Source organism: Orcinus orca, chromosome 5, assembly GCF_937001465.1.
Source record: "Orcinus orca chromosome 5, mOrcOrc1.1, whole genome shotgun sequence".
NCBI classification, from domain to species: domain Eukaryota; kingdom Metazoa; phylum Chordata; class Mammalia; order Artiodactyla; family Delphinidae; genus Orcinus; species Orcinus orca.
The window spans coordinates 65,177,257-65,204,582 of NC_064563.1; the positions used below are offsets into that span (position 1 = coordinate 65,177,257).

Below are 27,326 nucleotides of genomic sequence, written 5' to 3' on the forward strand. Positions count from 1 at the left end.
TTTGGCTCCTCTACATTCGCATGTTGATATACTTATTAAAATATTCTGTATAATTATGTTTGGTTTTATTATTTCAAGTCAGGTTTACAACCTCAAAACCAGCCATCCAGACAAAACAGGTAATCAGAAAGATTATTTCTTCCCCACTTCCCTAATCCCAATAACTATGAAGCCAATTTTATAACATGACTCCAAACACTGGATTTTGACAGAAAATGCTAGGTCCAATTTCTTCATAATCCTTTTTGGTGTGGCATACTTGGTAGAACTCAGGTGTGGAAGCCAGCATGGATCCTCCAAACCAAACTGCATATCACTGCATGTGATATGTAATGACTTGTACATCAGTAGGTTTTGGCTTCAATCTACCACCACTCAATTCTCACTTAATTTCAGCCTGGCATCTACAGTTCTTTTCAAATCTCTTTGCAAGCGACGTCTAAAGTCCCTGAACATGGTTGAACCTCCAGAGAGGACAGTATTCTTGTAGAGAGGACGTCTGACATCAATAGGACAATTCTGAATTACTTCTGAGATAGGCTGAGTAAAGTCTGGATTAGCAAACTCTGGATGAAAAAAAATTTCAGGTCCCAAGAATCTCTCATATCCAACAACAATGGAAAATTCTTTCTTTGAGATAGCATTGATTCCAGTATACTGTTTAATCCACTTTGATCCATCTGTATCATACTTGTTAATCTGGGCAGACATAACTATAGCTCTCCTTTACTGCCTTAGCAGTTTCCAAGGATTGCTCTGGAGGAATTCCTACTTCTCAGTCTCTCAGCAATTGCTGGATAAAATATGTTATATCTCGTCCTGCGATTGGAATGTGCTTAATACAGCTGCCAATCACATACCCTTCAGCCACAGGGATGACACGAGTGACACCATCTCCACTGTCTATTACTGTACCGGTCAGCGTCCGTTCTCCTACTTGTCTGGTGGTCCAGGATGCAGCTAAGGCAAGAACAGCCTGTACAGCAATGTACAAGCCTGGAACATTGAAGGACTCAAACATTATTTCAGCAGTATATTCCCTGTTTTCTGGAGTATTCAGTGGAGGTTCAGTCAAAAGAAAATAATGGTCTTCAGGTTCCGCCCTTAAATAGTTAAAGATCACTTGCCCCATAAACCTTTCCATCGAGGCCCGGTCTTCAACTATACCACGGCGGATTGGCCACTTTGTTGCATATGTAGATTTTTCTATTGCTTCATCATCAGTGAAGGAGTCTAGGTCATCAACACCTTTCATCACCCTCCTTTGTGCTTGATCACCCACTTCCGCTGACTCCTTAATAAGCAATACAGGAAGGGATGATAAACCGTGGTTCCGTATTTCCAGCATATCCTAGTTTTGTATACCCTGTGCCACAGTCCCCCACACAGGCCGGCAGCCTTCCCGCCATCTTCCTCTTCGCCTGCTGCTGCCATCTGCTCTGTGCTGGTTGGGGCCAGGGGTGGGTGGCGAGAGCTAGAAGCTATCTGACCATCTACGGCCGGGCCGCCCTCTCCATCCGGGGGTTGGGGGGAGCCGGGAAGCCAAAGCAGTAGCGAGAGAGCAGCAGGCTCGGTCAGCGGCTTAATTTTTCAATACTTTATAATTGGTCTTTGACCCAGCAATTCACTTCTATGAATTTATCCTAACAGATATAACTGAGTATGTGCAAAATAAGGTATTGTCAAGTTATTCACTGCAGCATTTTTTATAATACCAAAATGTTAAAAACAGTCTAGATATCTACAGATAAGGGTCTGATTGAATAAATTATATCCATTTGGTGGAACAAATGGAATACCATGCAGCTGTGAAACAGAATAAGGAAACTCCCTATATATTGTTATGGAAGGATCTCTAACACACATTATTAAATAAAAAAGCAAAGTGCGGAGCTTGACTTTTACTGTAGAAGGGAGAAACAAAGGAAAAGCAGTTCAGAAACAATAGCCAACAGAGTGCTCTTCAAGGGATACCTAACGATCTAATACATATCTGAGTTGTTTGCAGGAACTCAGATCCCCACACCGGTGTTAACTACAAGCTAAGATCCCAGACTGGTCAGAATTTGGGGAATGATGATGTTGACCTTTTCTGACCCTCTGTGACTTCAATCAACTAAAACTTGGACTCTGCCAACCTTTGCTCCACTTCTACACTGAATTCTCCTCGGCTCCAGCCCCTTCATGAACATGCATTCACCACCCAAGCCCCTGTATGAATATGTACGTACCCTTAGCTTAAAAGGTCCCCAGTTTTGCTGTTTGGGGAGACACTGCTTTGGGAAAGATCCTGGTGTTCTCCTTACCTGCTGTGAGTAATAAACCCTTCCTTCTCCCAATCTTTGGCTTGGTTGTGTCTTTTGGCCCACCGAGGCGAGCTCAGTTTTCGGGTAACAGAAAGATACACAACAAACAATTGTGGTCAAATAGGGAATTCCCTAGTGGTCCAATGGTTAGAACTCCACGCTTTCACTGCCGAGGGCGCGGGTAAGGTCCTGCAAGCCGTGCAGTGCGGCCAAAAAAAATAGTGGTTAACTACTGGCAGAGGTGAGGGGGCTGTGTGCGTGGGAGGGAGATTTTCACTGTGTATCTTTTAATATACATTTTTGGATTTTGAATCATGGGAATATATTACCTATTCCAAAATTAAGTTAATACTTATTTGAGAAGAGACTAATATTTACGTGGCTAAGGAACTAAATAAAGATCTATGGCTTATCTTGCGTGTAAGAGCTCTTCAATAATTATTTGATGTGTTGAATTCGGGTGGAATGACTCCAGCATTAAGGTGTGTGATGGGTCGGGCCTGTGAGAGGAGCAGGGAAGATCGAGGGCAATTGAGGATAAGTCTGTTTAGACGGGCATATCAAAAAGCGAAGCTCTGCATGGGGCCAGATGGGTAACAGGGGAACAAACTTAGGCGGGTGCCGGTCTGCATTATAATTAACATGAAGCATGCTTTCAGGAATGGAGAAAACCATGTGCTTTTTTTTCTTTTTCTTTTTTTTTTTTTGCGGTACGCGGGCCTCTCATTGCTGTGGCCTCTCCCGTTGCGGAGCACAGGCTCCGGACGCGCAGGCTCAGCGGCCATGGCTCACGGGGCCTAGCTGCTCCGTGGCATGTGGGATCTTACCGGAGCCGGGGCACGAACCCGTGTCCCCCGCATCGGCAGGCGGACTCTCAACCACTGCCCCACCAGGGAAGCTCAACCATGTGATTTTATAATATAGGTGGTAATGAGAAAGGAGTAAGAATAATTGGGAACACAGAGAAGTAACAAGTTACCTTTCTTTGTTGTTGTTAGCGTTTTTTAAAATCTTCTTCTGGGGTGGGAGTGGTGTATTTGGAATGAGAGTTATTTCAAATCTCATCAAAGCATTTAGCAAAATACTAACCAGCGGTGGTGTGAACAGAGAATGTTAGCCATCTTAGGAGGGAGGGAGTTACATCCAGGCTGTGCTTGGAGGTTTAAGGGGAGGGCAACTCACTGCGGGAATCTGAGCCAGTTAGAGGCACAAAGACATTCTGATTCCTAGGATCCAGCAGATGGGAGACAAATGTCAGGGTGACAGGGTCATCACTGGTATCAGGGCTATGATCTGCCAGCGGCCCAGGCACTGCCAGCGGCCCAGGCACAGCGGCCCAGGTCCAGAAGAAATGGTGTCCCCAGGGTAACTCACAGGGAGTGGGGGTGGGTAGGCAAGATTGCTCCTACCCAGCTGGAGACTTCGAGAGAGCCCGGGCAGGTCGCTGGAGAACTGCTAACCCCACGGCTGCAACTCCCTGGGACCAGCCCTCAGGGAGCAGTGTGTCATTAGCAGGAAGGGACTAATGACCCAAGACTCCGTGCTCTGGGCTTGGAGCAAAGCATTTGGGGACATCCATCTCCTCCCCTCTCACCACACAGTTTAAAATCACATTTTCCTCTTCCTGGGTATTTTGAAGCTTAGTGCGAATATCTAGGAGTGCTTTTTGAGATCCTCTGATGAAAGGTGCAACAGAAGTGCAAAGTATTACCATCAACACTGTAAATATTTTAACGACAACAGAAGTGCCACGTGTAGGCAGAACACAGACGCACATTCCAACGTCCAATATTCCTAAGAGAACTACTGGAGAGTTCAGAATGGCACATGTGCAAGAGAAGCCAGTCACAGAAGAAAAAAAGAGATAGTTGAGCTAAGTAAGAGACTTCCCTACAATGCTGCCCAGCGGAACACTAATGCCCACTCAAACAGGCTTCAGCCGGATACCAAGGTCTCCCCTCCAAGTACCAGCTACACACGTGTGTGACAACCGATGTGGAAGATGGAGCAAGCGCAGGCCCAGCCTTTGTGCAAGAGGTGAGCTGCTGCTGGGAGTGCTTCTGTCCCATTAGCAGGCAGGCTCTGGAACATGCCAGCCTGGCAGCTGACTGTGGCTGACGGTGGGGGTGTGGGGGTGTGGGGCTGACGGAGGCTTCCCCTGGCAGCACCACAGTCTGCCTGTGGTGGACAGGTGCCTGGCTGGCCCTGGAGCAGGCTAGAGCTGAGGGAGGGAGTGAAGAGAGGGGACAGGGTGATGCATGACCAGGCAGGATTTTTCACCACCATGGGACCTGGGAATTTGGCTGGCAAGGATGATCAGCTGGGCTTAATTTAGAGCAGTTTCTCAATTGCTCTCAAGCAATAGCTGAAGTTAAGAAATTAATAACTACCAGGTGAGTATAAATGATGTTTCAAGCACAGTGCTAAAGGCAGCCTCTGTATTTTCTCATTTAATCTTCACAACAACTCTGTGAGGTAGTGCTACTACCCTTGCTCACAGATAGAGCTCAGAGGAAGTAAAGGACGTGCCCAAGACACTACAGTAAGTGGCAAGGCTCAGATCTGCATGCAAGAATTGTAATTCCAAAGCTGTTTTGTCTACAATGCTATGTGGCTTCCTCAGTGACTAAAAAGCAACTATCAGGGCTCTTAGATTTTGTTTTCTTGGTTATTACAGACCTAAACACACTGTATCCAGAATGCTATTGTCAAAGATAAGGTAACAAATGACTTTCTTCCAACAATATGGTTCAGGTTTTGATCCATGCCTATAAATGGATCTTATCCAAAAGAAGAGCTACTTTTAAGTCAAGGAGATGTACACCGAGGCCTGTCTTCTGGACCTGGACCACCCAGGCCAGGCTTCCATATTTGGTGCCTCTTTTGGACACACTGTCTCCAGTCTCCCTCCACTTTCCAATCTGTATTCCAGACTGTGGACAGAAATAACTTTGAAAAACCTGTCTGTTTGAAAATCTGCAGGGCTCCCAACTGCCTCCAGAATAAAGTCCTTCCCCGGCTAGGCAGCCACGTCCCCCAGAATAAAGTCCTTCCCCGGCTAGGCAGCCACGTCCCCCAGAATAAAGTCCTTCCCTGGCTAGACAGCCACGTCCCAGCCCTGCTCGGCCACGCCCCATGGTCCAGCCTCTGTTGGATTCCTCTGTGCCCCGAACAGTGTGCATTTTCACACCTCACTGTTATTATTAGCCCTGCTAGTCCCTCTCCCTGCAATGGCCTGGTCTTACCTTCTTCCTCCCTCTGGCAAATGGCTCTCCTCCAAAGCCCAGTTCAAATATCACTGCGCTCCCTCAGCTTCCTGACCCAAAGTAGAATTTATTACTCCACTCATTTGAGCCCCTCCGTGGCACCTGGTGCCCAAGCATATTATACTACTTACCATCAATTACAGTACTTTATTCTATACAGCTGGATCCTCTTTCGCTTTAATTGAGGCAAGGGCAAAAACCATTTCTTACCATCTTTGTTTCCAGAGGCCCTGGTATACAGCAAATGCCCTGAATGTTTTAGAAGAAACAGATGCAGTCATGTGCAAAGGAACTCTGCTCACACAGTACTACAGCGATGATCTCAAAGAATTTCGCTAGTATGTGGGTAATTGGGATGGCTGGCTTCAAATTCCTTCTCTACACATTATTACCTGTGATCTACATAGCCCCTCAACAATGAAACAGAGAATAACTATCTTGTTCCCCTGAAGGATATGAAAGGGAGCATACAGCAACCCCAAATTTCCACCAGAGCACCTTTGCTTCTTCCTCTTGTCAACAGAGGAAGTTTTGTTTGGGCAGGGCAGAAGACTGTGCTGCTAAAACTATAGTTAAAAGCATTGGTTTAGGGAATTCCCTGGTGGTCCAGTGGTTAGGACTCCGTGCTTTCATTGCCCAGGGCCTCGTGGCGTGGCCAAAAAGAAAAAAAAAAAAAGCACTGGTTTAGATGGCCTCTTCCTTTACTACCTCATGCCTAAATATCTATCTGTAAGCACCTCTTCCTAACTGGTTCTCAAGCCTCTAGTCTTCTCCTCCTCCATTCAACTTGCAAGTTACTGCCAGATGAAATTTTCTAAAACATTATTTGAATCATATGTAACATGTTAGTTTTGTAACATAATTGCATAATAAATATAACCAACCAAACACTCAGCCCCACAACTAGAACATTAAGAGTAACTTGCATCTACCTGTACATGCTTCGCGCATGTCAACCCGTTGCTTAATACCTGGAGTTAATCACTGTCTTTAATTTTAAATTTTTTATTCTACTTTTTAAAGAATGTAGTTTTATTAAAGGGGAGAGGGAGGGGGGTAGGGGTAAATTAGGAGTATGGGATTAACAGATAAAAACTACTATGCATAAAATAGCAACAAGGAATTACTGTATAGCATAGGGAACTATATTCAATATCTTGTAATAACCTATAATGGAAAAGAATCTGAAAAAGGATATATAAGTGAATCACTTTGCTGTACACCTGAAACTGACACCATATTGTAAATTAACCATACCTCAATCAAAAAAAAGAAAGAATATAGCTTTATTTTACACATATGAATATAGTTGATTTTGCTGATTTTGGAAGACTGTAAAGGTAGTACCATACTGTGTATATCTCCTGGTATGTGCTATTTCACTACTATGAATCCAAGATTCATCCACGTTGATGCTCTTGTTTAGTTTGCTGTTACATAGTATTCAACCGTGCGCCATACCAGTTATTTACTCCTCCTGCCAGCCAACTCGGACTGTTTCCAGTGCTTTGCTATTATGGGTAATGTGGCTATCAACATTCTTGGTGCACAAGTGCATTTGTGCATTTCTGAAGTGGGATGTTAGGTCACAGGGTATACAAATGTTCAACCTTGTGAAATAATGTCAAAGTTGTTTTTAAAGGGGCACTAACAGCCAGATAATTTTTTTCAAAATCACTGCTTTCCCTGTTGAAAAATAATTCAGTGTAACCACAACTTGCAAGATAAAATCCAAACCTGCCATTCCATGCCAGTTAAAATCTGGTCCCGGGCTTCCCTGGTGGTGCAGTGGTTGAGAGTCCGCCTGCCAATGCAGGGGACGTGGGTTCGTGCCCCGTTCTGGGAGGATCCCACATGCCGCGGAGCGGCTGGGCCCGTGAGCCATGGCCGCTGAGCCTGCGCGTCCGGAGCCTGTGCTCCGCAACGGGAGAGGCCACAACAGTGAGAGGCCCGCTTACCGCAAAAAAAAAAAAAAAAAAATCTGGTCCCAACCTAAATTTCATACCTTTTCTCTTATTGTCCCTCCCTAACCCTCAAGCACCTCCCACTCCAATCGGGCAGATCTGCTCCCAGATATAGAACACAACTTACTCATTTTCAACAGCTCCTTCCTTTCTAGTCTGCAACCCCCCTGCACCCCTGCTACTGCCCTTGGGTTCTCCTTCCTAATGAAACCTACCCTGAGCACACCTGCCCACAGGACTCTCTTCCCCCCAGCTCCTAGAAGACATGTCCTGCCCCAGTCATATGCCATCAGCCTTCACCCCCATCCACGTCTTAGTGTGCTAGGTTTCATGCTGCCTTTTTGGAAAAATGGACATTCTAACTAAGCTGTGTGATCAGATTTACTTGAGAACTCAGTGTTTCCAAATTTAGTATTTGGTACCTTTCTCACCACTCTCTGGACAATGGAATTGCTTAATTGTGGATTTGACTGTTTTCCTACATAACTTTCGACATGATTATGTCTTATTTCCCCAATTAAATCATCAGTATCTTAAAAGTACAGAGACCATATTTTTAAATTTCTTTGTATTCTCTATAACATTTAACATAATCTCATGTGTGCAGTAAGAACTCAGTTCAACAAATATTTAACACTTCAGTGGATACCTGAAAATGCAGGGGACTGAAAGTGCATTTCTAGAAAAAATATGTTCTAGCATACAATTTAAACATATAATATGTAGGTGTATAAAATACATATACACAAAAGCATGTGTGTGTGTATATATATTTATACAAGCTTAGAAAGTACAATAAAGGCAGAGGCAGTCTAGATAGAAACTTTCCAATCACAAAAACAAGAAACAAATAGCATCCATGTGTTTAAACTACCTAAGAAGTTACTCTTTGGCAAAAAAACTCTTAGGTTTAGTGCTATGGCATCTGTCTCTGAAATATGTTACTGTCCATTTTCATCATGACTGTGACTAGGAAATAATTCATTTAGTTAAATGACCTTTTCTTTTTCAGTTGTTCTCCTTTGATCAAGTTGCTGCTCACCTTCCTAAAAACACTACATTGTATAAAATTTGAGGCAGAAACAAACTATATTGTCTCCCAATAAAAAAGTATCATTTTATTAGTATGAAATATTCTGAGATAATTTATTGTATTTGTGACCCAAGTATATGATTCTTAAATACGAAACGGTTTTAAGCGCAATCATACAATCATTTAGTAAAAGTGCTGGTCATCAGACCCCGAGAAAAGCAGGAAGGCACTTTCCCATTTTGGTGTAGAGATACTACACTTAAGAGGCTGCTTAATTGGCCGCTTATTTAATGGAGTTTATTCTGCTTCCCTTTTGTCAGATTCTTCCTCCTCAAACTCGACTAAAGGAGCGTGTCTGTTGGCCTGAGAACCTTCTTTGTAGAACACTTTCTTGATAGTGCCATCCTTTGGAGCCTTTATGGTATGCTGCAAAGACAAAAGGCATGACAAACAATGGCTGTGATGCTAATGAGGGTTGAGCACACACCAAGTCAAGAAACATGAAAAGTGAAAAATGAAGCCAATTATTTTGATGTTTTGTCATGTATCAGTGCTTCCCGACCTTTCTCATATCACAGCACACAGAGAAAATAATAACAGTTTTATGGTGCGCTTGGGGATTGAGAAGAATCACTACCTTGATGCATCTGGTCAATAATTGGGAAGCTCTGAATTAGCTAGTAATTCTCAGCTCAAGCTTCACAGTAGACTCTCACCTGGGAAGCTTTTAAAAACTACTGATCCTGGGCTCCCCTATAGGAAATCCCAGTTCAACTGGTCTGGGAGGTACTTTTGCAAAAAGCTTCCCCGGTGCAATTTGTGACCAGGGCTCAGAACCAATGGCCTACAATTTCTAACCATCTAAAAACCTAAACAGCTAATTTAACTTGACTGAGGTTTTCACTTTGATACTGATATTTGGCATCCTAGGTATGGCCTTAGAAAATACCAGTAGCTAATATTCTGTTGGGTTACTGCCTGACTCTAAGCTATTGATAATTTCAGAATCACTAATGACAGGCACAATCTCACAAAATGAAAATGTAAGAGAAGGATGGTTTGGTTTTGTTTCCTGCAGTTAAGGCTTCATCAATCTATGGTTCTTAATATTTAAAATGGTCTTAATTTACAAAATAAGACAAAAGAATGATTGGGACTGATAGCTCCCATAGTTTATTTGGCAAGTGAATCCGTGATTTCACTTACCTCCATCTTCATGGCGATCATAACCATCAAAGAATCTCCAGCTTTTACTTTGTCTCCAGCTTTCACAAACACCTAGAGAGTCAGAGTGACAGGTTAATATTTAAAAACGCAGAGGTCCTTTGTGGTCCACGGAGTTGGTATATAAATGTACACAGCAGAAGTATGTGTCTGTGTGGTTGTCTTATCTGCCAAAGACAAACATACTGGCACAAATCAGAGACCCATAGGTCAGTCTGGCATTGCGGGCACTGTTGTCAGTGGGGGGCACTCCTTAGCTACCCATCCCTGCCCCCTAACCCACTGAGTTTTCCTTGAATCAGATGAATACACTTAATGTATTTCAAGACCCTTTTGTGTTTTCATGAATACACAGACAAGATATGTCACCAACGGGGAAGGACTGACTACAGGTACACCTCGTTTTATTGCTCTTCACATTTATTTTGCCTCACAGATATTGCTCTTTTTTTTTCTTTTTAAGAAATTGAAGGTTTGTGGCAACTCTTCATCAAGCAAGTCTATGGGCGCCATTTTTCCCACAGCATTTGCTCACTTTGTGCCTCTGTGTCACATTTTGGTAATTCTTGCAAAATTTCAAACCCTCTATGAGTAAAAAGATTATGACTCTCTGAGGGTTCTGATGATGGTTAGCATGTTTTAGCAATACAGGTTTTTAAAAAATTTTTATTTTATATTGGAGTACAGTTGATTACAATGTTGTGTTAGTTTCAGGCATACAGCAAAGTGATTCGGTTATACATCTATCTAAGTATTTTTTAATCAAGGTATGTACACTTTTTTTTAAGACATACTGCTATTGCACACTTAACAGGCTACAGTGTAGTATAAACATAACTTTTATATGCACTGGGAAACCAAGAAATTCATGTGACTTGCTGTACTGTGGTGGTCTGGAACCAAACCTGCAATCTCTCTGCTGTATGCCTGTACTACACTTAAATGTTTTCACGACAGGCAGGGTGGAGGGTCTTGCCTGGTTTTCTAGTTTTTAGGTTGTTTAGGATAGTGTTTCAAGTCTTTAGGGCCTTGTGTAGTAAATGCATAGACAATCTTCATGTGAAAGAATTAAACTTACTGGCAACACAGAAAAATATCTCTATTTTCCTTTTTTCAAGTATAAATGAACTCATATATCCCATATGGTTTTACTGTCTTCTTGGTTAACATGGTTATCAAGTAGTTTTCAGAAACATCACACAGTAGAGTTAGGTTCTGAAGTCAATGTGTACAGTCAAAACTGTGAAAAATGAGAAACATGTCTGAGAGCCCCACAATCACCCAATGCTGGGTGATAACTTTAGTAGCATTCAATGAAATCAATGATCTGGGTTTAGGTCAGTTATGGGGGAAAAAAGTGCATGTTTAAAAGTACACCCTGAGTAGGGATGCCCATATTACAAGAGGCCTGTGGGAACTGAGACTGAATGAGCAAAAGGCAGGTCCAAGTCCCTCAAGTCTGTTGCCCTTCTGGGGCAAACATTTCCAGACAGGAATGGTGGGTGAAATCACTCACACTATTTAAATAGTTGTTTTCTTCTTTTATTTATGGGTACCAAGAACATACAGTTGAATTTTTATGACTTAAATACATTTAAGGGGACTCTACTATATGTAAGTATATAAAAGGAGACTACTGATCTACCACCATTGGAAGATCTCAACTCTGAATATATGTGGCATTCAACACCAAACCACATTGTTCTTCACCAATACCATTCAAATTTTGGATAATGCTTGGTGAATGTGTCATTTTAATCATATAAAGACAACCTTGATTATTTGTACTTTGATGGAAATTCCCACTTCAAAGAAGAGTCTTTGTCATAAATTAGGCAAATGGGGACTTCCCTGGTGGCACAGTGGTTAAGAATCCGCCTGCCAATGCAGGGGACACGGTTTGATCCCTGGTCCGGGAAGATCCCACATGCGGTGGAGCAACTAAGTCTGTGCGCCACAACTACTGAGCCTGCGCTCTAGAGCCCAGGAGTCACAACTACCAAGCCCGCGCGCACCATCTAGTGAAGCCCGCGTGCTCTAGGGCCCGCAAGCCGCAACTACTGAGCCCGTGTGCTGCAACTACTGAAGCCCGCGTGCCTAGAGCCCGTGCTCCGTACAAGAGAAGCCACTGCAATGAGAAGCCTGTGCACCGCAACAAAGAGTAGCCCCTGCTCGCTGCAACTAGAGAAAGCCTGCGCGCAGCAACGAAGACCCGACACAGCCATAAAAAAAAAAAAAAATTAGGTAAATGGTATTTTCACTGTAATATAGAACTTGAATCTATAATAGATCCTCTTGTTTTCTTGAAATGGATGCTTTCCTATGAGCAAGATTTAGAGAGGGGGAAAAAGAATATATACAACAAAGTTCAACAAAGACATTTATTAGGACTTATTGTACATCATTCTACATACGTTCACATCATTACCTTTTCAACAGTTCCAGTCATAGGAGCTATGGCACCTCCTTGGGTTCCTTCTGAGCTCACTGCGGACAAGTATCTGGGGACTGGAATGCCAATCTGAATACTGCCATCCTATAAATAGAAATGATATTTATGGGGCATATATTTGTAACATAAATCAGAAATGAAATTAAGATCACTATAGTTTTACTAATAGACCTGAGGTGATGATTATTTTCAAACTATTTGTTAAATATCAGTCATCTTTAATACCATGGTTCTAGTTTAGCTTTGTACCTTGAGCAAATTACTAAACCCCTCAGTCTTGATTTCCCACTGTAAAGAAGTAATGGCATACATGCCTCACAGGGGATTAAAAGAATTAAAGGATATAACTGTCGGTAAAAGACAGCCACTGTCTGGAAGCCATTTTTAGTAGCAACCCCACTATAAGGTGCTTAGTCTAAGCCAGGAACTCTTCTTAACAACTATATGAACATATAATGTCATTGATGGTCCCAACAACCTTATGAGTTGGGTTCTGTTATTTATTTATTTCTGTTCATAGATGGGAGAACTGAAGCCTAGAGAGTTTAACTTGCTCAAGGTCAAGCAGATGCTGGTAGGGCCAGGATTTGAACCCAAGTAGCTTCATACTCCAGAACTCATGCCCTTCACCACTCCACTCTATGGCCTCTGCCATCATATTGTTCTAGCACATTGACTACGGCAAGAAATGCCTGGTAAAATGAGATCAACCTTGACTCCAAATATGTAGTTTAATTACTGGAATACTAAAGGCATCTCATCACAAAGGACTGTGGTCTGGAAGATGGTTCCCAAATGTGAGAAGACTCTGAAGAGGCCACAGTATATCTGATAATCCATTCCCTTTCTTCGCCCATGCAGAACACCAAGGTCTTCTAACAAGCTCCTAACCAAATCCATGCCGAGCCTACCCCAACCATCCTTTGACTGCCACGAGACCACCACTAACCCCACCCACCGCCCCCATAAGGAGTATTCGGTCCACAGACTCCTCCCACAATGGTCACCCTCCCAAGTCCCCAGGATTCCCAGTGCTAGGAGGATGGTGATTGGGGGAAGTTTTCAGGCCTCAAATCCCTGAGAGAACACTGCCCCCTGAGCAGGGAGATTCGCTCTGACAAAAAGGGGGTAAGGGTGGTTTTAAGAATTAAAGGAAGAAATGGATATGTGTCTGTCAGTGAGAATCTGTGAGAACAAAAGGGATGAATGGAGAAATAGAGAAGGTGGAAATGTGACAAAGAAACAGACTGAAAGGGAGACAGAGAAAAGGTCACAGCAGTGAGAGAAGGAAGCAGGATCTTTCTACTATCTCAGTGGAATACCTCTGGTCAAGCAATTTTCTCCCAATCTCCACAACAGTGTTATTATATTATTATTATTTTTTTGCGGTACGCGGGCCTCTCACTGTTGTAGCCTCTCCCGTTGCGGAGCACAGGCTCCGGATGCGCAGGCTCAGTGGCCATGGCTTACGGGCCCAGCTGCTCCGCAGCATGTGGGATCCTCCCGGATGGGGCACGAACCCGTGTCCCCCGCATTGGCAGGCGGACTCTCAACCACTGCGCCACCAGGGAAGCCCTCACAACAGTGTTATTATAAAGAAAAGACACTACCATGGAAAATAGGTAAATAGTGTTTTCCAGGATAACCAGCTTAGTTTTACTAGCAACTCCATTAACAGAAGATTTCAGGTAAGTGCAGTCTCCCTCACTGCAAAGATCACCAAGGACATGGAAAGTTTTATCTTCAATCTGAAAAAACAGAAAAATAAGATCCTTAAAATAAAATAAATGAACAACCCTACAGAATTAAAATCAAAATCAATTCTTTACTAGTAAGTTTCAAAAGGTAATAGGTAAAATGTTTTTTTTAAAAGTCATGTAGGAAATTTCCTCCTAAGATTCATAAACAAAATACTCTAGAAAGAAACAGCAGTAAGATAATTAAAAGGAAAACAAAAGTTATAGAACATATCTATAGCATCATACTGCTACAGAAAAAGGTTCATTTAAGAATAGCAATAAAAAAGTGAAATAGAAATACAGATCAAAGTAAGCAAAATTATTAAAATTCAGTTGAGTATATTACATGTTAGTACTCATTTCTGAGTACCCAAAGTCAAATTTAGTTTTACTGTGCCAAAGTTAGTAATGAAAAAAGCCAGAACCCCATAATTAGATAGATTTTACCAACATGTAGATCCAATTCATGGGTTTCAGTTATGATTTAAGAAGATAAATTAGCTGGAGATTGACCACAATTTTCTTACTCTGAGAGAGCGGGTACCGAAGAACAGATTTCACACTTAACCTTCCAAGGAAGCTGACAAAAGGACATGAAACCTTTCTGTTTAAAAGGATGCTTTCTCATATACGCACTCAAGAAAAAGATTTCCCTTACACACAGAAAATTCATTTAAATCTTCTTTCTTTATTTTTCATTTCAATTCCCATGTTAGTGTCAGAGTCCTGTGGCTATTCTTTTCAAATATATTATGTAGGCTAAAGTGAAATAGGTCACACTGCAGTATTTATACATGGTTCTCATCTATCCTAAGTTAAAAAATATGACATTTTTCTCTGCTTTGGAACCTACTAAAACAGCCATTTGAATGTTTGTGGAATTCTCAGGACGTAAAGGTTAGATTGGGAACAGTTTTGTTTAAAGATCTACAGAAGCACATTCTAAGTTCGTGAATGTAGTTCCATGAGCAGATTAGAACAAATCTGCAATTTAATTTACCATTTACCAAGGGATAAGAAGGGGTTCCTAAACCAGAGGTACCAATATGAATTGCAACTCTCACATACTAAAGTAAGTAGATTTCCCATCATTTGTCTGAATCTCAGAGAAAGAAAACTAATGTGTCTCAAAGCGTTGGGTAATCTAAAGCACATCATTGATAAATTCATTTTGCAGGATTTGAAATCTCTTAGCTCGTACTAAAAATGATTTTTTCTATTCTCTGAATATATACTTACTATAGGAATTTGGTTGAGTTCTCATATTGTTTTTTAACCCTTTTAGCATTTCATTTTGCCCGTATAATGGACTTTTGAAAATTGAGGTCTATCATAAAAATTTTGACTAGAGATTCTGAAAGTATGACCTGTGGATCCCTTGGGGTCCCCAAAACCCCTTTAGGAGTTCCACAAAGTCAAACAATTTCATAATAACATAATGTTATTTGTCTTTTTTTACCCTCATTTTCTCAAGTATACAGTGGAATTTTTTAGAGATTGCAGGACACGTGATAATGTTATTGCTCTGTTGGCTAATGGAATGTGTGCTTGTAATAAACTTTTCTCCGTTTATCCTGCAACTCAACAAAAAACCCAACCCGGTTTTTAAAAAAAGGCAAATAATTTGAATAGACATTTCTTTAAAGAAGATAAACAAATAGTCAATCAGCATACCAAAAGATGCTTAACATCATTAGTCATTATGGAAATGCAAATCAAAACCACAGTCAGATACTACTTCCACACCTGAGAATGGTTTCTTAAAAAAAAGAAAAACAACAACAACAAAACAAAAAAACCCACCAGAATATAACTGTTGGCAAGGAAGGATGTGGAGAAATTGGATCCTTTGTGCACTGTTGGTGGGAATGTAAAATGGTACAGACACTATGGAAAAAAGTATGGTAGTTCCCCCCAAAATTAAAAAGAAAATTACCATATGACCCAGCAATTCTACTTCTTTGGGTATATGCCTAAAAGAACTGAAATCAGGGTCTCGAAGAGATATTTGTATACCGATGTTCATAGCAGCATTATTCACGATAGGCAAAAGGTGGAAGCAACCCAAGTGTCCATTGAAAGATGATAAATAAAGTGTGGTATATACATACAATGGAATATTATTCAGCCTTAAAACAGGAAGGGAATTTGGACATATGCTACAACAACAGAAGGACCTCAAAGACATTATGCTAAGTGAAATAAGCCAATTACAAAAGGAAGAACGCTGAATGATTCCACTTATATGAGGTACCTAGAGTAGTTAAATCCACAGAGACAGAAAGTGGAATGGTGACTGCTGGAGGAGGGGTGGGTGGAGAAGTGGGAGTGGGCTCTTATTGTTTAATGGGTACAGAGTTTCAGTTTTGGAAGAGGAGAAAAGTTCTGCAGATGGATGGTGGTTGCACAACAATGTAAATGTATTTAATGCCACTAAATTGTACACTTAAAAATGGTTAAAATGGTAAATTACACATTATGTATATTTTAAAAACGTACATTAAAAGAATAATAATTTTTTTCTCAGTGTAATTTTCTAAATGGTAAATATTAATAGATGTAACTAATACAAACAAAAGCTCTTAGGGGAATCTCAATAACTTTTAAGAGTACACAGAGGTCTTGAGACCAAAAAATTTGAGAACTACTACTTTAGATATAAATACATTCACATAATTTAGGGGCTTATTACGTGTCTGATTCAAAACTATTATTATTATTATTATTTTTTAACCCATCTTTTATTCTTAAGGAACCCCACAGACAAACTGAATAAATAATCAGAAACTGTATAGGGGGTAATTTCTCCAAATTGGTCTGAAATAAAAGCTCATGACATTCTCCTAATTATAGTCATAATAATCAATGGCTTAAGAGAAAGTAGAGAGTTAAAAAATACTCTACTTAGTATGACAGAGATCAGATTCAGCTCTGAGCTGTAGAACAAAACCAGAAAGGCTTACCTGCATGCTATGTGACCCATCACGGTTATATGTTACAGCTATGGTTACATCTTTATGGAGAAAGGGGGGAAATTGAAGAAAAATTAGAAGACATTCATTTATTCAGTAACTGAGATTCTGAAAACATCACTTTCAACCTAAGGATAACTAGTTGTTAGGGATATCAACATCTTTTAACTCTCTGACAATAAAGATTAAAAAAATTTAAAAATCAGACAGGTTTCAATAAAGGTGTATTTCAAACTTTCCTTTTTTAAAACTGGAGTTTTAGCTCTTTTAAGTTTATAGGATATTTCAGATACTTTCCCGTCAACAAGAAAGGCTGTAGTGTCATAGTAGAAAATGTAAGTAATTGGGAAAGAGAAGTTCTGGCTTAAGACCCAAATTTGCCATCTGTGGCAAGATCACCTCTGTGATCTTGACCAAGTCATTTAAAATCTTGCTTTTCTGATCCATTCTGACCCATCAACTGGGTATGAGAATGTAAATGATTAAATAAATGTGAGGGCTTCCCTGGTGGCGCAGTGGTTGGGAGTCCGCCTGCCGATGCAGGGGACACGGGTTCGTGCCCCGGTCCGGGAAGATCCCACATGCTGCGGAGCGGCTGGGCCCGTGAGCCATGGCCGCTGAGCCTGCACGTCCGGAGCCTGTGCTCCGCAACGGGAGAGGCCACAGCAGTGAGAGGCCTGCGTACCGCAAAAAGATAAAAAATTTTTAAAAATAAATAAAGGTGAAAGTGCAGACTTTACAAATATAATATACAATATAGTTATATCATTATGTGACTACAGAATAGGTTAAAGACTATCCTAGGAGATGGAAATTTCGTGGGGTAGAGAATGCAGACCAAAGTCATTTCATCTACTCCTGACACATCAACCAGCATCTTGATGCTGCCAGCTCAAATCTGTTTCCAGACTTGACCTTCCTTCTCCAGAACTCTAGTTAGTCACTCCTAGCAGGATCCTCCATTGGCAATTTAAAATAAATATGGTGGAGCCAACAAATCATCTCCCCACTCCGCCTGCCTTCCCTCCTGACCTGTGAGCTCCATGACTGACACCATTTTTCTTGTCATCCAGGTTTATAACCTATCATTCTTGCCTTCTCCTTCTCCTTTGCTTTCCACCTCCAAGAGTCACCACAAAGCTGCCAAATTCTTCCCCTGGAGGACCTGTCCTCTACACTTCCTCCTGTCCATTCCCATCGCTCTACTCTGATTCAGTCCCACAGCTTCTGGCCTGGCTGCCTCCAAAGAGGTCCTTCCAAAACTTCCTGCTTCCTGTCTCAACCGTTCCAGCTGATGCTGCCTAGCATGTCCCCACCACATTCAAAATACTTGGCCTGGTATGGAAGGCACCAAACTCCCAGTCTTGGTTCCCACTATTCTTCTACATAGCCCTGTGTTCCAAACAAATGGAAAAAATGGGCCAATTAATATTCTCCATATATGCCTCTAGCCTTGCCCACAATTGTGCCTCTTTGCTCATGCTCCTCCTTCACACTTTGCTGGTCCTCAGCCACACCAACTGACACATCACGCTCACTCACTGTCCTTGGGAGGAGTCTGTCTAGGTGGAATGAATTCTCTCTCCTCTGAACATTAAGACTTCGGCATATAAAACACCATTATGATTCTCCCCTCATCCAGTTTTATATGACAGTGATTTTTCTCTTTATCAGTTGTTTTTAAAAATTGCAAAAATAGGACTTCCCTGCTGGCACAGTGGTTAAGAATCCGTCTGCCAAGGGAGGGGACACCGGTTCGAGCCCTGGTCCAGGAAGGTCCCACATGCCGCGGAGCAACTAAGCCTGTGTGCCACAACTACTGAAGCCCATGTGCCTGGAGCCCGTGCTCCGCAACAAGTCACTGCAATGAGAAGCCCGCTCACCACAAGTAGAGAAAAGCTCGTGCGCAGCAATGAAGACCCAATGCAGCCAAAAATAATTAATAAATAAAATAAAAAATATTTTTTAAAAATTGCAAAAATAAAAATATTCACAAAAGTTAAATACTGAAGTTCATAAACTAAAAAGTCCCCTCTACTGCCCAGATGTATTACTACTAAACATTTAATGTGTGAATCCTTTTAGATTTTTTCAAACGCACAAATTTATATTTTTCTTTTATAAAAATAGGATATTGTTATAATATTGTTCTGCAACCAACTTTTAAAAATTAACATGTGACATACATATCTATTTTGTTCTTTTCATAGTAGCAAGGGGATAATTTAATAATAATGATGATGATAGCTACTGTTTATTGACTGCTTGCTCTAGGTCATTCAATGAGCTAAATGCTAATGAGCTAAATGCTTTATAGGTGTTGCCGCATTTCATACACTCAACAACCCAAGGAAGTAACTGCCATCACCATCCCCATTTACGGCTGAGGACACTAGATGCTTAGAGAGGATGACTTGCCCAAGGGTCACAGACAAGAGGGGAGCGGAATTCAACCCATACAGTCTGACTCCAGGGCCTGCATTATTAACCACTATGCCGTCCGTCTTGCCAACATATACACTTCTCCTTTGCCAAGTGGTAAATTTCTTACATCTTTTTTTCTCCTCTTTACATTACTCAGAATATCTGTTTTTTCAAAAACTTTGTACTGAATGTATGAATGAATGAAACTTTCCCCATATATCTTACCAATATCTTTAAACTTTCTTATAAGAAAACACATCCAATTATGCCAGATCAGTTTTCTTTCAATTTGTAAGATATGAAAAGTATTTAACTGACATGAATGCCGAATGAATCATAGTAAAGGACTTCCCTGGTGGCTCAGTGGTTAAGAATCCGCCTGCCAGTGCAGGAGACACGGGTTTGATTGCTGGTCCGGGAAGATCCCACATGCCGCAGAGCACCTAAGCCTGTGCGCCACAACAACTGAGCCTGCGCTCTAGAGCCCAGGAGCTACAATTACTGAGCCCACGCACCGTAGAGTCTGCGCGCTGCAACTACTGAGCCCACGCACCACAACTACTGAAGCCTCTGCGCTCTAGGGCCCAAGTGCCGCAAATACTGAGTCCACATGCTGCAACTACTGAAGCCCGCGCACCTAGAGCCCATGCTCTGCAACAAGAGAAGTCACAGCAATGAGAAGCCCACGCACCACAACGAAGAGTAGCCCCTGCTCACCGCAACTAGAGAAAGCCTGTGCGCAGCAATGAAGACCCAATGCAGCCAAAAATAAAATAAATAAATTTTTTAAAAATTAAAAAATCATAGTAAAGACATTGCCAGGGAAACTCTAAATTCTTTTATATATTATAGGGTAACTGAATTTGTTCCTCCCTCCTCTAGGTATCTCTTGACCCCCACAAGAGAACCTTAAACATCTTCTTATAAATTTAATATATGTTTAATATCCTCTTACCTACTTAATAAAGTATATAAGTTTAGCATGGTGCAGTGTTAGGTAAGCACATGTACCCTGGAGCATGGGTTCAAATTCTGGCTCCACCAATTAGTTTTGGTGTGACTTCAAGAAAACTATTAATCTCTCTAAGACATGGTTCTCAATTTATAAAGTTGACACTAATAATAACACTGATCTCATTGGCCTATTCTGGAAATGCAAATGAAATAATCCATGGAACGTGCTTAACAAAGTGTCTGATATATACCAAACACTCAATAAATCTTAGCCATTATTATTGAGGGTAGGGCAGGGTTCTGTGAAACATGGCCATAGTAACAAAGGAAGATTATTTTTCAAGCCCTGAATATTTAAAATGCTGGGTCGTTCTTACTGAGATCATTAGGAGTTTGTTCTACTTTAGATTCACAAATGCTTCTGGGCTCTTAGACTTCCTCTTTGGAGCACTCTCTTATTCAACCATGGTCACTACTGATTATATTAGAGACTCACCATAACATTCTGAAAGCTATTATATTCAGACCTGGATTATTGTTGAAAAATACTACCAAAAGGATGTAGTGAACAGCATGCATATTGGTTTTTCAATTATATATTTATTTACTTTAAAAATTAAAAAAGCAAAATCCCCAAAAATGCAGCATAATTCAAAACACTGCTCAGAGCCTTAGTGAAGATCCATGCCAGATAACACAGTTGGCTCATCTGAATTACAATCACACATGTGATTTTTCTGTTTAATTTAGGTTGAAGAGGTCACTGAAACTTTGCTGCTGATACTTGTGTTCAGCATAGAGGATTCTAGAGTAAGATATTCCCAGATTTTGGAGGCTGTTTTTTAGGACGAAATGAATAAATACACCAGTATAAAATGGATAGGTTGACCATTTGCAGAATGCTACTTTATAAGGGATGTTTGCAAACTTTCTTTCCATGTACTCAAGGCACTTAGGGCAATGACCATCTAGGTTCAGAAAGAAAAAATACCTAAAGAGCTATAACCCAATCAACTTCTGTGAACAAAGAATCTTTTAGTAAATGACTGGATATCTACACAGAGTTGAGGCACAGAACATCTCACTCTGTCTGGGGCAGAGGGTGCTGTGATGAGCTGGCAGGAGCATTCTGTTCTACCTGGTAGGCGCATTCTGATAATGGAGTTATCACAGTTCATTGACATCTCACATTTAAGGCCATCCAGTCGTCCCAGCCCTGATTCTGTACATCTGGCTTGCCAGGCAAACTGTCCTGCAGCAAGAGGGATACAGCCACCTGCTATCACAGGATTCTGGTTCCTCTGGTACACTGTTCCAGCCATAAGTTTATAAACCACCTTCTGGTTTAGGTGTCAGCCCTTCCTGACTTAAGTTACAATAAATCAGGTCCCCTCCTGAGCCTATTCATATTAGTTTGCAATCAAAACTCAATTTTCCACTGGAAAAGTGGTGAAAATAGCACAGGGGCCAAGGTCAAAAAGACTGGGTATCAATCTTGGCTCTGCCACTTACTAGCCTTGAGTAAGTTTTACTGCACCTCCCATGCCTAAGTTTCACCACCAATAGGTGGGTAAAACAGTGACTCCCCTTCATTAACGCTGCCTGAGCATTGGGCAATCCTTCCCTGGAGTAGTTCTGGTTACTGTTTTTCTTCTTTAAAAGTCATACATGCTCACTGAAGAAAAACTGCAAAGCAAAGAAAGTACAAAGAAGAGGCGGAAAAAAGACTGCTTCAAATCCCACCATCCAACGGTAATCTCACTAATGTTTTGTCATATTTCATTTGTCATTTTGCTATGTACGTTTTATGACATATTTTAAAAATAGTTACCAAATATAGAAAAAGTGTAAAAAAAAAAAGTCATTAACTCTACCACCCAGAGCCAATCAATTCTATTATTTTAGCATGCTTCCTTCCAATGTTTAGGCTAGGGATCTGAAAAAATGTAATTGATAGTGGCCAGACTGAATCCTTTTTTTTCAGGTAAATATGCTATATTTCTACAAAGCACATTCCTCTTTTAATAAAACATTACTTACTGTTTTTACCATCCCTAAGAGTCATGCTTCTGGTATAACAGATATTCAGTCTTCTTCCACTGCTGGATACAAAAGGAGAGTATTGATCTAGAAAAAATTTAAAATTCAACAACAAATTAATGAACATCAAGCTTACTAACAAAAGAAAATGTAGAGGTCCTATATCAGCAGCTCAAATGTGTTTTCTTTGTTCTATTCATTGCTTTAAATTTATTTTTAAAAAAGTTTTTTTAAAAGCTATTTTCTTCTTTTTAAAATATTTATTTATTTATTTTTGCCTGCCTTGGGTCTCAGTGGCGGCACGTGGGATCCTTCGTTGCGGCACGTGGGCTTCTCTCTAGCTGTGGCACGTGGGCTCCAAAGCGCAAGGGCTCAGTAGTTGTGGCTCGTGGGCTCCAGAGTGCATAGGTTCTGTAGTTGCAGTATGTGGGCTCTCTAGTTGTGGCGCGTGGGCTCAGTAGTTGCAGTGCGTGGGCTTAGTTGCCCTGTGGCATGTGGGATCTTAGTTCGATCCCCTGACCAGGGATCGAACCCATATCCCCGAATTGGAAGGCAGATTCTTAACCACTAGACAACCAGGGAAGCCCTCTCATTGCTTTAAATTTAAATTAGACACTTTCATTTACGGCTCAGGAAATTTTATATGAAAAATATCCCAGTTTCTCTTGAAAATCAGAATATTTGCAGCCTCAATTCTCATCCTCTGGTTACATAAACTGCACAGTGGTCACCTTTTTTGACAGGACAAATGCATTCCAGGTCACCCAAATCCTCACCACTCACTATTTTTCTTTTACCTGGCCTCTTTTACTCTTCTCTGTTACTGGTCCGCCCCAGACATTTGTGTGTTCACCCTCTGTTAGACAATATCCAGGAGCTACAGAGTAGCTAAATTGAAGCAATTTATTCTGAAACTCCTCACTGTGCTAGTTATAAATTTTAAAAAGGAAAGTGAGAGTAAGAGGACACTCCATTCTAAAAATGCTAAGTCCAGGCTTAGGAATACCAGATGGGGTATAGTTAGATGCATTTATTTAATGTAAAAGGACCAAATGAGGACACAGCACAAATCTCCAAATATAGTTTTATATTTTAAGCTTTCAATGTAACCTTCTTGAATGAATCTAGAAATTAAAGATCCCAATAACAGGATCCTATAATAATAATCCTAATAATAATAAAGGGATAAATGGATTCAATTTTTTTTTTTCTGTTTGCTCCAAAGATCAGAAACAGCCTGAGGAAACATTATGGAGCAAATTTGGGAGAGCTTAGATTTTGCCAATTTAGAGGGAAGAACTTCTTAACGGAGAACTGACTGAAACTGTAATTAACTAACGAATTTTCATTATGAATTTCCAGCTTCCTGAGGTGTTAGGAGGCTGGGCAACAACTCAGCAGGGATGCTGAAGCAGGGATGCACGCGTGTGGCAGCCAGGATGAATCTCTCATAGGCCCCCCACCCCCACCCCGTGCCCAGATTCTATGATACAATGAAGTACCTAGGTGTCTAGCTAGTCAGAAATTTGATCACAGAATAGAAAAAGAGAGGAGGAACTAACTCAACAATAAATCATGGGTAACCCAAGGGAATCTGAGCATCTCTGGCGCTCTGTCTTTAGTCTCCAGGACCAAGGAAGTTGCTGCAGGTACAGAGGATACAACAAAGTAGGCCACAAGGAGTGGTGAATAAAAGAAGTTGGAAGGAAATGAAAAATAAATTAAAAAAAAAAAAGTTGGAAGGGATATCAGCATGGGATGCGGGGAGAACTTGTGTTTGCTTGAAAATAATTCCTTCTTTACATTACGCTGTTAGGTGATAAGTTATATTTAATGGGTTAAAGGGTGTTGATGGGCTCACCCATGTTATGTGAGGAGCTCTACTTCACACTAAAAAACACTTTAGCAGAGGAAGGTGTCAATCACTGACAGAAGAAAAGGGAGGTAGGAGTGGCATAAAGAAAGAAAAGCGGGAGTTCCCTGGTGGCCTAGTGGTTAGGATTCTGGGCGTTCACTACTGTGGCCTGGGTTCAATCCCTGGTTGGGAACTGAGATCCCATAAGCCGTGTGGCACAGCCAAAAAAAAAAAAAAAAAGCATGTTCAATGATTATTCATAAAATCTTGATAAGCAGAAGAAAGAGAAAAGCATTCCATACCTTGTGTCTGGATTTTGAAAACATCAGTCATAGCTTTCTCCTTGAGGATGAGCCCCAGAGCTGCCTGGCATAAAAATTCTTTGGCTGTGGTCTTCCGATGGGGCAACAGTTCTTTGCGGTGCTGAGGGATGAAATCAGTGTGCACGTTCCCAGCTTCAAACTCTGGGTGGCCAGACAGTTTGAGGAGGAAGTCAATGTTGGTGTTCAGCCCAACAATCTAAGGGGGAAAAAAAAGCCGATGTCCCCAGTGAGTGGGGAAAACAACATATTCAGAAAAACATTTCTATGGCATCTGCTCTTTCTACTAAGTATTTTCTACTATGAATAACCCTCAGAAAGAACAAAATAAAACGAAAAAACCCACTTCACCATCACTATACATCCGCACACAACACTATGTAATTTACTATGATAAAGACAATGTAGGAAATGGTGTTGGGTAGGTAGTGTGGAGATGTTTAATTGACTCAGATTAGGAAAGCAAGTAAACGTTAAGAAACTTAAGTGAGATTTACTTGCAAGATATCGAAGACTTGCCACTCAGAACACACCCACGAAATAGGAAAACCACAGAGTAAGATTGCTGCACTGGGGATGGGTAGGATCATACGACCTGAAAAGAGCTTCCTTCCAACACTAAAATCCAACTTTGACACATTGATATAAAAATTTAAAAAGGTATAAAATTAACCCCAATCCACCCAATAAATAGGATCCCAGGCAAAACTGCTATCTGAGCCTTGGGTTCATTCATTCATTCACTCATTCATCCATTCATTCATTTATTTTATAGCCATTTACTGAGTGCCTTTTAGGTGCCAGGCCCTGACCTGGATACTGTGGACGCAGTGAGGAACAAAACACAGTCCTTGCCTCCACATTCAAGGGACACATGACAGCAATATCTATAAACAAATATCTAATATAATGGCAGGTGATATGAAGAAAAAGAAGGCTGGCTAAAGGAAGAGAGAACGCAAAGGGTTCTGTGGGGTGGCCTGGAGGACTCTGAGGGTCACAGTGAGCAGGGCTCAGGATGGTGAGGAGGCAGTCATGTGGGGGAAGAATATTCTGGAAGGGAGAACGGGAACACATGGCTCCATGCTGGGGTGTCTGAGGAGTAGCAAAGAGGCCAGTGTGGGTGGAGCCACAGAAAAAGGAAGTTTGATCAAATTCACGATATATAATAATTTGAATATCATGGGTTAATAAGAAGTCCTTCTATGAAGCTAAATCAATGTGGTACGGGACTTACTGCACCAAGGAAATAAATGGCTACAGAAAAGCAACAAACTCTTTTAAATGGATAAGACTGAACATAATTATCTTCCTTCACAGAAAATAACACCAGACTATAGGCCACACGCGTGTCGTGGCCTCATCTACAGGATGAATAGAAATTTCATACTGAGGTTAACACTGATGCTAATAGTTTTAGTCTTGCAATCTTTCTTCTCTAGCTGAAATTAAGAAGTCCTCAAACTCTATTCTGACCCATGGGAAATTCTCCCATGTGAAATTATTCTGTTAGTGACATATGGGTAATTGGAGGAAATAAGTTGACAAGGACAAAGTTGACCAAGCTTGGCTGTAGAGACGCAGAGAACAACAGGGCCACTGACACAGCCCCAGGTCGCTCACACTGTACTGTCGAAGGCTGTACTGCAGTTTCGTCAAGGCTGCCTGGCGATCTGCAGCCCACACAACCAGCTTTGCAATCATGGGGTCATAATGCACTGAAACTTCATCTCCTGAAATTGAAAAACCACAGTAACCAAAGTTAAAGAGAGAAAATATGATAAGTAAGACATTCTCCTGGGGCTTTACGTACATTTCACACTTAATCCTCACAAACTCCTGCACCACAGATATCCTTATCACCATTTTATTCATTAGGAACTGAGGCTCACGGGGGTTTAAAAACAGAAGCTGTTAAGGAGGGTGTGGCCATCCAAGAGCACCACGCCCCAGATAGTCATTCAATGACACACAGGCTGGTTTTCCTCATCTTATCTTCGTCTGAACCTTCTTTTCCCTTCTCATTTTGGGAAGTCAGTACAAACTCCCTCTACCTATCATATCACAATCACTTCTGTCTTTGGCATTTCCTTCCCTCCACCCCCTCAGTTTCCTCATCAGAAAAAAAGGACAATAATTCCTCTATCCTATATGCTTGTTGGGAGGATTGACAATCAAGTGTCAAATGCCATACCTGGCAGAGCTGATAAACAAACAGCAGCTGTCATTACTGTGACCAGAGTCTCAGAGAACAAGGATGTGAACCATGCACATCTCACTGGTTAGAATGGTTCAAGACAAAAGGATGTGGTGTATTACATAGAATACTGTTCTAGGACCTTTCTGTGGTTTTGACAGGCCACTGGACCCCTCTGAACCCCAGAGTCTTCATCTGTAGAATCAAGGGGTTAGATCACACTTCCTTATCCACCCATCCATCCACCCACCCACCTACCAACACATATTGAACACCTTCTAGGTCTAGGGTTGAGCAAAGTCCTGCAATTATAACATAGAAGACACAGTCCCTCTCTTAAGACTCTTATAGTCTAATGGAGAAGCTAGACAACGAGTAAAAGATCATCATAAGATAATATAAAAGGGCAATGCCCAAGGAATACACGAGGGACTCAGGGAACACAAAAGAGGAGGGTTGGGGAAATCTTCCTAGACTAGATTATCCTCCTCAGTGCCAGGATGTGAATCTGGGATCCTGTTTTAGAATTATATCTCTGTTATCCTTTGAGCACCTTTATTAAAGTATATTGCAAGCTTTG

General features: G+C 41.2%; 1 protein-coding gene and 1 pseudogene across 4 annotated transcripts in view; both read right to left on the minus strand.

Annotated features, from left to right (window-relative positions):
* Positions 1 to 197: 197 nt before the first annotated feature.
* Positions 198 to 1,426, minus strand: LOC101289979 (actin-related protein 3-like; annotated as a pseudogene).
* A 7,202-nt stretch (positions 1,427 to 8,628) lies between these two features.
* MCCC1 (methylcrotonyl-CoA carboxylase subunit 1) overlaps positions 8,629 to 27,326 on the minus strand; it is a 63,691-nt gene continuing 44,993 nt past the window's right edge. For all 4 annotated transcript variants that reach the window (XM_004278403.3, XM_012536243.3, XM_033403111.2 and 1 more), the window contains 8 exons: positions 26,173 to 26,282; positions 24,532 to 24,748; positions 22,375 to 22,461; positions 16,948 to 16,997; positions 13,856 to 13,993; positions 12,222 to 12,329; positions 9,776 to 9,847; positions 8,629 to 8,995 (listed from right to left, as the gene is read on the minus strand). In XM_004278403.3, coding sequence (XP_004278451.1) covers positions 8,867 to 8,995; positions 9,776 to 9,847; positions 12,222 to 12,329; positions 13,856 to 13,993; positions 16,948 to 16,997; positions 22,375 to 22,461; positions 24,532 to 24,748; positions 26,173 to 26,282 — 911 coding nt within the window. In that variant the 3' untranslated portion in view covers positions 8,629 to 8,866. The remainder of the gene's footprint in view (positions 8,996 to 9,775; positions 9,848 to 12,221; positions 12,330 to 13,855; positions 13,994 to 16,947; positions 16,998 to 22,374; positions 22,462 to 24,531; positions 24,749 to 26,172; positions 26,283 to 27,326) is intronic.